We start from the raw sequence: 11,278 nt of genomic DNA on the forward strand, positions 1-11,278 counted from the left end.
AGAGAGAGAGACAGAGTGACAGAGAGAGAGGGGGGGAGAGAGAGAGACAGAGAGACACAGAGAGAGAGACAGAGAGAGAGAGACAGAGAGAGAGAGACAGAGAGACAGAGAGAGAGAGAGACAGAGAGAGAGAGAGAGAGAGAGAGAGAGAGAGACAGAGAGAGAGAGAGAGAGACAGAGAGAGAGAGAGAGAGAAGAGAGGGAGAGAGAGAGAGAGACAGAGAGAGAGAGAGACAGAGAGAGAGAGAGAGAGAGACAGAGTGAGACAGAGAGAGAGACAGAGAGAGAGAGAGAGACAGAGAGAGAGACAGAGTGAGACAGAGAGAGAGACAGAGAGAGAGAGACAGAGTGACAGAGAGAGAGAGAGAGACAGAGAGACAGAGACACAGAGACACAGAGAGAGAGACAGAGAGAGAGACAGAGAGACAGAGAGAGAGACAGAGAGAGAGAGACAGAGTGACAGAGAGAGAGAGAGAGAGAGAGAGAGAGAGAGAAAGAGAGACAGAGAGACAGAGAGAGAGAGACAGAGAGAGAGGGAGAGAGAGACAGAGAGACAGAGAGAGAGGGATGGGAGATAGAGAGAGAGAGAGAGGGATGGGAGAGAGAGAGAGAGAGAGAGAGGGATGGGAGAGAGAGAGAGACAGGGAGAGAGAGAGAGACAGAGAGAGAGGAGAGAGAGGGATGGGAGAGAGAGAGAGACAGAGAGAGAGAGAGAGAGAGACAGGGAGAGAGAGAGAGAGAGAGAGAGACAGAGAGACAGAGAGAGAGACAGAGAGAGAGAGAGAGAGAGACAGGGAGAGAGAGAGAGAGACAGAGAGACAGAGAGAGAGATCTTTAGATTGAATCAGAGTTTATAAAAACCTTCTTGTATCTGATTCGTTGTCTGACCCACATTCGGTCTCAGCGTTGGTTTTGAGGCTTCAGGTTTCCTCTCTGGGGGGTTCGGTGGTTTCAAATGCCGGCCTCGGTTTCGTGCTAACATTTAAAGGAAAGAAGGTCAACTATGAGACATTTAGTGACATTCAAACGCTGTCACCTCATTGGACGCAGCGTGCTGATCATCATGACTCTCAGAGCAGGTCGCCAGGTGTTAACTTTCTGTCAATCAGTGAAACGACAGCAGCTATAAACACGAGTCAGCGTGAGCCGCATCCTGCAGGTTCAAGACTTTCATTCATAAAACAAACAGCACTCAGAGGGTTAAATGTTTCACAATATAACACAGAAACAATGACAGAGATGATTCAGAGATCTATCTTCTATAAGGAGTCATCTTAAGAGATCTCAGACTCAGCAGCTTTAAAGCACTCTGTCAACACAAGCTGACTCAGCTATATGACATTCATAGCAACATTAGCAGATTAGCATTAGCATGTCAGTTATGTAACAGTTAGAATCAAGAGATTTTAATAATTTTGCAGCTTTTTGATGAAAGGGTGCAACACTCAGTCTGTTTCTCTTTGTGTGTGTGTGTGTGTGTGTGTGTGTGTGTGTGTGTGTGTGTGTGTGTACAGGTATGCTGACCATCACTGACTTCATCAACATTCTGCATCGGTATTACAAGTCTCCTCTGGTGAGCCGAGCCTCTGAATGATCTGACTCCTCCCCTTTAGAGGGTCACAGATATAAACTCTGTGTGTCTGTTTGCTCTGCAGGTTCAGATCTACGAGCTGGAGGAACACAAGATAGAAACATGGAGGGGTGCGTGCAACACAACCACGAAGTGATGCGGATCAAGACGTGTTCCAGGGGTTTTCATTTCTGCAGATCAACATCTAGAGTTTCATGTTTTACTAATCGACTCGTGTCTTTCTGTGTCCGTAGAAATCTACTTACAATACTCCGTCAACAGGCTGATCAGCATCGCTCCTGACTCCAGGTGAGTTCAACTTAAAGTCATCGTTTCCATTAATCCTTTTATTTAAAGGAGCAGTATGTAACTGACACCTAGTGTTTAAAATGGGTACTGCAGTCTAAATTCTAAACATCATAGAGAGCTGTCCCCCCCCTCCCTCCTCTCTAGAGTCCATGCTCACTCAGGTCACCATGTGGTGGACTCTGAAGCTTCAGTGTTTATCCAGCTCTGCATGGGTCTGTAAACCTTTCTGTGTTCTAACCTCTCTCCATTTTTCAAAAGCATCTCCAATATTGATCCTAGTTTGAGCACGTTTCTGCTCGTGGAGCTTATTAGAAACATGCAGAGGCTTTTTAGGTCGGGTACAATCACTTCTATCTGAACCACTTCTCTTGCCCGCTTCCATCGCTGCAACACCTGTTGACCTGATAACTGCTCTCATATCTGGAAAACCGAGGGGCGTCCAAAACGGCCGTGTGGGGGCGTGTCTTAAAAGCGCCTACCTTCTCTGGTCCAAACAAATCCAGAGCATTCAGGAGCAGAATCTAAAGTTAGAAGGAGGACATACTGGCTGCTGCATTTGCTTGAATTTGGTCTGTCTGTATCACTGTTGTGAAATAAATGATGAGTTTTCTATCGTCTCCTCAGTCTGTTTGATGCCATCTACTCCTTGTTGAAGAATAAGATTCACCGGCTGCCCGTCATCGACCCGGCGTCAGGAAACGTCCTCCACATCCTCACACACAAACGCATCCTCAAGTTTCTCCACATCTTTGTAAGACTTCTTCCTTTTTCTAACACCTTGTCCTAAGCCTGATCGTGAGCTGATGTAAATATACTATCGATTTAAATCCCTCCTTACTGAGTACACAGCGAAGTAAACAACTCGGAATACGACTAACGAGGGGGTTTGTGCTCTTCTCCGTCAGGGATCAATGATTCCTAAACCTCGCTTCCTTCAAAGACGCATCAACGAAGTGGCGATCGGTACTTTCAGAGAGATTGCGACGGTCCAGGAATCAGCGTCTGTCTACGACGCTCTGACCGTGTTTGTGGAGAGGAGAGTCTCTGCTCTTCCCGTAGTCGACGACAAAGGTACTGTGAACATTTCAAACACAAACAAACCGCTGAGTTCATCCCGCTACGGGGAAATGTTGGAGCGGCTTCAACAAATATTCAATCTAATCTAATTCACGACCCCAAAAGAGGCGGTCACATTAAAGGCTTAATATGTGATTTTTAACACTTACATGTATAAATCAAGTATCTCCTCTGAAAATAACTCTGTGAGTCATGACTGTCTACAATGGGTGTAACACCCGAGTCCCACTGTCTGTGATGTTTTCAGAGTTTTCAGAGTCCTATCTTCAGTTTGTTTACATCGCCAGGACGGCCGGCTGACTCCTCCCCTCGTGTATAAAAGTTGTTTAATTGAGGGACTAGAGAAAAGAAGAATAACATACTGTACTCACTGCTTAACTGTGTTTCTAGATCACGCTCATTTCAGGTAAATTTACATGCAGTGTGAAGATACGAGCATAATAAAGATCGCTAGCATTAGCATGCTAACACAACAATGCAGCGCCAGTTGTTTTGGTTTCATGCTAGTGCTCAAGGGCGACATCTGCTGGATCAAAAAATCACATATAAAGACTTTAAAGTCCTGTTTCCACCAAGAGGTCCGGTTTGGTACAATAAGATCTTGCGTTTCCACAGCCAGCCGTCCCCTTACCTGGTAGGCGGAGTCTAAGCTGGATGGCGATAGCGGCTACAGCTACTTATAAGCATGACATCATAGCAGTGTGACACGACGTAGCCTGTTAATAAATCCAACGAAGAAGAAGAAGAATGCGACACAGTAAACAAAGGGCAACAATGGAGGACGTCCAGCAGTGGTTGTCACCTCTGAGGTCATCCATGGGGCGGAGCTACACGCTGACATTAATCTCGGGATATGTAAACAATGGCACGTTTTGTGTTTGTCCTTTATTACCGCTGTCGCACAGGAAGTGAAGATTCTTTTGAGCAATCAAACTGCAGTGTTTTTAGCTCCGCCCATCAGATCTGTACAGAATCGGGGTTGCCTGCTGTAGAGGAACGAAGCCTCAGTGCATAGGGCCAACCAATTGTTAGACTACTGGCGCCCTGATCATTTCCAACTTCTGACGTTGGAAACGCCAATAAATGCGTACAGAATCGAACCGGACGACTTGGTGTAAACGGGGCTGATGTGATCGGACTTTGTGTTTCTAAAGTTAAGATGTAAAAGTTTTGAATGAACAAGTTGAAATCTGTGTGTTGAATGAATCGTTCATCTCTCTGTGCGTCTCCTCTGTAGGTAAGGTCGTGGCGTTGTACTCCAGGTTTGATGTTATCGTAAGTTCATTTCATCTCCACGTCTTGTGATTCCCTGCTTCTCTTGTGTTCATTCAACGCCGTCCATATTTATAAGCTATTGTTGTTTTCGTTAAGGCTAACTGTTTATGTGGGTGTGGTTGGTTGACGTTCTTCATTTTTCAGAACCTGGCAGCTCAGAAAAACTACAACAACCTGAACATGACGATGCGAGAGGCCGTCTCCTCCAGAGCCTGCTGCATGGAGGGAGTCCTCAAATGTTACCCCCATGAGACGCTGGAGACCGTCATTGACCGCATCGCCAAGGCTGAGGTAGCACACATGCACCCCGGCTTGGGAAAACCAATTTAGCAATTTAGCTGTCAATGAGCAAAGACCCCAAATGCCTTTAGATGCTACAGCCAATCAGAGCAACACAAGATATGACATAAGGGGTAAGCTGCTAGGCTAGTTAGCTAGCTCCACCACCAAATCCTTACCTTGCCTATAGACCAATCCCGACAGCCGGTTTGTGGGCGCAGCCATCTTGTAGTGCCGCCATTACTGCGGTGGCATCTGCTGCTGTCCGTTTACTGTGACAGCAGCACGGATGATGATTGGATTAAAAACGTCAGACAGCTGCTGATGAAAGTTTTTCCAGACTTTTAGAGCAGCTGAGAACTCTGCAGGTTCTTCCTGAAGTCGTTTACATTGGCGTAGATTGTAAAGTAACGCAGAAAGTAATGGCGGCTTGTCAACGTCAATCTTTGGCACCACAGTGGTCAAAGTTGTGATGTCACAGCAATAAGATCTAGTTTGAAATCATTCACGTTCACTGTTGATTCACCTCCACTTGAAGTCAGCTGTTGGTGATGATTGAGCTCATCTTGATTGGCTCTCATCCAATTTGTTGGTTTTTTTTCTTCCAGGTGCATCGTTTGGTGTTGGTGGACAGGGACGATGTGGTGAGAGGGATCGTCTCTCTGTCCGACCTTCTACAAGCTCTGGTTCTCACTCCTGCAGGTATTGATGCACTGTACTCCTAACTCCACCGCTCACATTCATCCTTACCTCGTTCTCTCAGCGCCCTGTTTGTTCACCCATCACGCCGGCCTGCTTTGAAATCTTCCTGGTCACTAAGCTCCTACTCCTCCTGTGAAGAAGTTCTAACTGATCAAACTCTTTTTTTTAATTCAACTTCTCGTCTACCTGAAGACGATCGCTCTTTCTTCTCTTCCTTGGAAATGTATAAAAGATCACACGGCCAGTTTTCTCCCTCCTGATTCCTTCAACTATCCATCTTCTCATTTAAAGTCCAACAAACAGCACAATCCAGGGATTCATCAGAGGTCAAAGGTCAAGCGCTGCATCTTGGCTGTCATTGATAAATCATCATCTTTTTTAAAAATCAATCGCATCAACTCGCTGTGACCTCTCGGAGAACCTCCAGTGAGACTTCCTGCATCTTTCAAATCTCCGACTAGCTTTCACTGCTCATCCAGTTCTGCCGGTTCAGCTTCCTCCTCTGAAGTCCTCCGATCCTACCTGCCGACCAAGTCTGACACCGACCCTCCACACTGTCTTGTCCTGAAACACCTCTTACAGCACCCAGCCAGCATCTTCATGCAGCAGTTCATCGTATGAACTCTCCATCCTACAATGACTTCTTATTCAGCACATCAAAGGTAGGAGGCTCGATCTAAGCTGGGGGTCGCTGCCTGTCTGAGCTCGCATCTTCATGTTAAGTTGCAAGGTCTCACTGTCGCCTGTTGTGACTTTCCGGCTACACACTCAACGATTTTCAAATCTTAACCGATGACGTAGTGACACTTTAGGTTTATTTGGACAAGTAATCAGTTCAGAGCCTGGGATCAAACCATGCAAACCCTATCTTTGGATCGTTGCGGTGGTCAAATCAGGCCAAAATCGTCCAGTGTGTAGCCAGCCTGATGTAGATTCTCCAGATGGATGTTATGAGGGGTCTAAATCAAACACCATCGAGGTTTGTAGCATTACATTAAAGATATGAGTCTCTACTCATATATGATGTTAGTAATAATGTCAAGAAATTAAAATGTGATTAGCATGAGAGACAGTTACTGAGATGATCCTGTGTGTGTACGGTGGCCGGCAGACGCACACGTGCAGCATATTCAGGAACACTGAGACAAATCAAATGCAACGCCTGAAACGTGCTGCAAAGAAACAAAACGTGCTGCAAAAAGCTGAACCAACTGCATTAACATCAAACGTGCTGCAACAACAAGAAGTCAAAAACACACACATTCAGAAACAACTGCAAACACAGAAAACTTGCACGTTCAGCCTTTCCAACTGAAGTACATACTCCAGGCCTGTAGGGGCGCTGTGTGGGACAGTGTATCTGTGGGAGAGAGAGAGAGGAGACCATGCTCTGAAAGTTTTATTTAGATGGGAAGTTGCATCGTCGACCGTCACTGAACCGGCCACCGTACCTTTGTCATCTGATGGTTCATCTCCAGAATGAACCCAGACCTGCGTTCATGTAGCTTGTAGCTTGTTTTGGGATTTAACGATGATGTCATGGTTTGTTTTCTTAGTTTTAGGACTGTGCACAAGAAGCAGATGTTATTATTGTAATGAGGACAACTGTTCTGCCTCTATTCAATTATTGGAATCCATGAAGTCTCCCCCTGCTGGTGATTTTGAAAAATGCAGGTGTAAGAAACTTCATATGTCCTCTTCTTGTTTACAGTCTAAAGCCGATTTCACACATGCACTCCTGAAGATATCAGGAGAATTTCAGGAGGACTGCTCCTTGAAATTCTCAGAGGAACTTTAATACACAAGTCAGACGTGCAGCTTTGACCTGATTGGTTCTTCAAAGTTTAAACCAATCTGACATGATGCCTTTCACTGCTTTCTAATCAGGCTGCATGAACATAGTGTCTTTATCACACTTCTGGTTTCTCTGATATGATGACGGGGGTTTGAGTCCTCATGAATCAGCCTTGAGCATTATGGGATTGTTTCTGTCTGCAAAGAACTGTAAAGAGGTTTTCAGACAGGATGCAGCGTGTGCTGTGTTCACCGAGGGTTATGAACGGGTTTGAGAGCGCACCACCGCCTCCTGTCTGAAAATCCCTTTCCTAATAAATCACATATTCTCAGAGAGGAAGGTGTTGTCTCTGTTATTGTTAACTTTCTATTTTCTATTTTGTCTCCAGATATTTATAAGAGATCATCGTGTGAGGATGAAGAAAACAAGATGGAGGTCGACCTCAAAAAAGAAGACGGTTAAAGTGAAATATGTGGAAGTATCTTCAGTCCTGAAGAGAGACAGAAAAAAAACCTTCCACCCAAAACAGTGACCACCAATTTCCACTTTCTGTGTGCGCCGTGGTCCGTCAGCGCTAACCTACTGTGGCTGACGGACCACAGCGTGCACAGACTATGTGGAAATTGGCAGAAATAATAAACCCGTTAAGAGGGATTATTTTATGAAGTCTTCACTGGAAGTTTTGGGAAGAAGAGCGTGGTTGAGCTGGAAGCTGGACAATGAGAGAGAACACATCAGAGTGATGAAGTTCAGAGACTTTTAAACTGTCGTCTGCTATAAATGGAAATTAATTTGTTCAAACAGAGAAAAAAGCAACAAGTCATGAGTACTGACAGATTGTTTTTTTTTAACTTTTTGGTCGTATAAAACGTATAGAATAGACGTTTATAACTTGACATTACTGCGTTGTTGAAGTGGGGATCACATTTTTGTAAATGCACTTGAAGAAATGTATAAATAAATGTTTTGTTTTGAAGAGTTTTTGGTACATTTATTTATAAAATGTCAGACATGTGGAAGGGAATTACATTTCCAAATGTTATTTACACTCAGAAACTCACCGCACTGAAAGAAGACATACACATTCATACATCTCAGACAAAGCAGTGGGAGCAACTTGGGGTCAAGTGTCTTGCCCGAGGACACTTTAACTTTTATTTATTTATATAAATCAGATTTTTTTTGGTCTTATATTTGTTGTGTAATGTTGATCAGCGTATAAACAGAAACAGAAGCTGATGTGATGGGGGGGGGGGATGTACTTGACTGAAGGTGTGAAGGTGTGTCATGTTTACCTGGGCGGGTTTGTTAACACTGCCAACTTCCTGCATCCTGGACACATGATGAAGAGCCACACACACACACACACGACCCTCCACACGTAAAGGCAAATAACAGCTGATGAATGTTGTTTTTACTGCGACTATGAACACGTTGTCTAAACACTGAAACAAGAGAATATGAGACAGGAAATAAAAAGAATGACAAAACAAATGTTTCAATTAAATCCACCTGCTTCACCTGATTCACCTGCTTCACCTGATTCACCTGCTTCACCTGCTTCACCTGATTCACCTGATTCACCTGCTTCACCTGCTTCACCTGATTCACCTGATTCACCTGATTCACCTGATTCCAGCACTCCCAATAATCAGGAGTAAGAACAACATAAACATACAGGACAAGATGCTAAACAAAACCCACCAACAAGACACGTTCTTTAACCCCTCACATCCCACAGAAACTCAAAGTGTCGCTCCTGAACGTCCCATCAGGTAATGAAAGAGTCAAATCAACAAAGAGCTCCGTCCTCTTTACGACTTCATCCTCTGAGCAAACATGTCAAACCTCCAATCACTCGCTGCGGCTGTTATTCAACGTTCACCTGAGACTTAACTCTTGACTCTACCTGAACTGACGCCTGCAGACGGGATGCAGCAGAGCGTATCGAGCTGCACGATCTGTTGAGTGACATCGACCTCTGACTGCAGAGATGGACCCCAAACCGAGGTAGGACATTCTTTTGTTTTCAGGCTGATGTTCTGGGAAAGTTTCCAGCACGATCGCTTATCTTGATCCAAAGGAAAGCAAGAAAAGACCAAACATCTGAAGTCTCGTTTGAGGCTCACATGTCTGTAAAAGTAAAGTGCCTTAGATTGGCTGATCCTGTGATCTGATGTCTTCTGTGTTATCAGCACAAAGAAACCAGGACAGCAAAGTGTTCCTCTTATTAACTTCATCAGCAACAGAGAATCAGATCATGTTCATTACATCCATGATCTGATGGTCATGACAGGGGATCTCATGAGGGGCCCGTAACACCTACACTATGTTTCATTTCTGTTGCCACGATCGCTGTAGCTGCTGCACCCTCTTTAATCTCAGCCCTGAGTCATTTTGTTCTAGAACTGGGTCTGTGTTCGGTGGGTTAATGATGCAGGATTGTCTGGAAATAATCATTTAAAGAGGACATATGATCCCCCTCCTCCACCTTTTCAAACAGTCCCCCTGTGGTCTAAATCAAACATCTGTGCTGTGCTTTGTTCAAAATATAACATGAATCAAGCACCAGAGGAGGTTTGTGACCCTGTATAAACCAGCTCTCTCAGAACGCTCTGTTTTGGTGTGTGTGTCTCTTTAAATGTAATGACCCCCCCCCCCCCCCCCCCCCGAGTTTTCCCCGTAGACATCACTCCTCTGTAGAGAGAATAAAAATGACAGACCTGAGCTAAAGTTTTGTTCTAGGCTGGAGGTGGAGTCTCTGGGTGGAGATACCAGGGGAGGGGAGGGGATTTTTTTTTACCAGAATCCCACTGTGACATCACAAGGAGAGCACATTAGAAACAGAGCTTCTCTGTGTTGTAAGACTTATGCAGACCACAAACAAAGGACTGGATGGTTTATTTCACATGTTGTGGGTCAGTAGACTCTCAGGTTATTCAGATAAATGTTCACAAACACTGAAGAAGAGGATTTTTAATAACATGTCCACTTTAAACTCACTTAACTGTCAACCAAATGCAGGAGTATCATTCAGCGACGCTCAAACATGAACGTGCAACCGCATGTTCCTGACTCATGAACTGTTTACCTTTCTCTGGTAGAGCTGTAAAAACGATAAAGGAGCAGCAGTGAGATGTTTAAACACCTGATTGTCCTCGATGACTCAAACTAAAGGGTCTGTATTGTTTGATCCAGATCCTGCTGACACAGAAGAACTCTGCAGACCTAAATGTGTCTCTGATCATCCTGTGAGAAACTGGACTCATTGTTTTCAGTTCTCCAATCAGAAGTAAAGTCAGCTGATTGTTTCGTCTCTTCAAAGTTTGAGCATCTCTGTGAAAAATGTTTCCAAGCCGAGTTTAACCCTTGGAAGGCGTTCTCTCTTTCATGTCGTGTTCGTCTTGATTCTGGGTTTCACTAAAAGACAACTCAGGATCAGGAGTTTGTGACATCACTCTCATCGTCGCCCTCGATGAGTTTTGTACTTATGTAATTGACGCTGAAACTTTAAGCCTTGTGCAAACATTGTCAGGGCAGTGAGGTCAACCTTTTATTGCTGCCAATTACATGCTAGCACAAGCTAATCGCTATTATTTCTAACGTTTTCAAAGGGAGCCTGTGAGGGGTTTGTTTTGGCCTTTGGAGACCTTTGAGGAACACCTTCAGCTCTGGAGGTTTCCACCACAAACTGTAAATATAAATGTTAGAAGCCTGAAATACGTCACCCATCTGTTCCTGCAGGGGGCGCTGGAGTCCTATGGATGGCGGTCTCCATGATGGAAATTCTGTCCGAATCAGACCTATTTGGTTTTTTGAACCAGGCTGTAAACATGTTAATCTCTGCTGTAAAAACAGGCTTTTTAGAATGGGTGTGTATGTGACTTCCTGTTCTCCTGCAGCCAGCCTCTAGTGGACACTCCAGGAACTTCAGTTTTGTACACTTCTGCATCTGCTTCATTTTCAACACCGGAGGTTGCTACTTGGTTTGTGGTTGTTCGAGCATTTTAAAGTAAATGACCTGAATACTTCTCCTACTCACTGGGTCCATCTATTAGAAAAACACACAAACTAACACAACACTCCAAAGAAAACAAGCCGCAGAACCCACAACAAGTTAAACACGGAGAGCGACAGGATCATAATATTTTCTTTAGGAATGACCGGGGCAGAATAGTGCAGAGATCAGAAGACTTAAGACTGGATCAGGTTTATGTATTTGGGTATCAGGGTGCAGGTGTGCACAGTGAGTGTTTACCCTGCATGAGGAC

General features: G+C 44.6%; 1 protein-coding gene across 1 annotated transcript; it reads left to right on the forward strand.

The window, feature by feature from the left end:
- The first annotated feature begins 753 nt into the window (after window positions 1-753).
- On the forward strand, window positions 754-7,604 carry prkag3b (protein kinase, AMP-activated, gamma 3b non-catalytic subunit). The gene is made up of 9 exons (XM_061053014.1): window positions 754-1,573; window positions 1,656-1,701; window positions 1,825-1,879; window positions 2,504-2,630; window positions 2,785-2,950; window positions 4,194-4,231; window positions 4,376-4,522; window positions 5,119-5,212; window positions 7,396-7,604. The coding sequence occupies exons 1-9, from the start codon at window positions 1,517-1,519 to the stop codon at window positions 7,467-7,469; spliced, it is 804 nt and encodes a 267-aa protein (XP_060908997.1). The 5' UTR covers window positions 754-1,516; the 3' UTR covers window positions 7,470-7,604.
- The last annotated feature ends 3,674 nt before the right edge of the window (window positions 7,605-11,278 follow it).

Source organism: Labrus mixtus, chromosome 13 (assembly GCF_963584025.1).
Source record: "Labrus mixtus chromosome 13, fLabMix1.1, whole genome shotgun sequence".
NCBI lineage: Eukaryota > Metazoa > Chordata > Actinopteri > Labriformes > Labridae > Labrus > Labrus mixtus.

Coding starts and splice junctions, on each gene's coding strand:
- prkag3b (XM_061053014.1), top strand. CDS start 1,517: ATGCTGACCATCACTGACTTCATCAACATTCTGCATCGGTATTACAAG. Junction 4,232..4,375: donor ACTCCAGGTTTGATGTTATC/GTAAGTTCATTT, acceptor TTCATTTTTCAG/AACCTGGCAGCTCAGAAAAA. Junction 5,213..7,395: donor TCTGGTTCTCACTCCTGCAG/GTATTGATGCAC, acceptor TTTTGTCTCCAG/ATATTTATAAGAGATCATCG.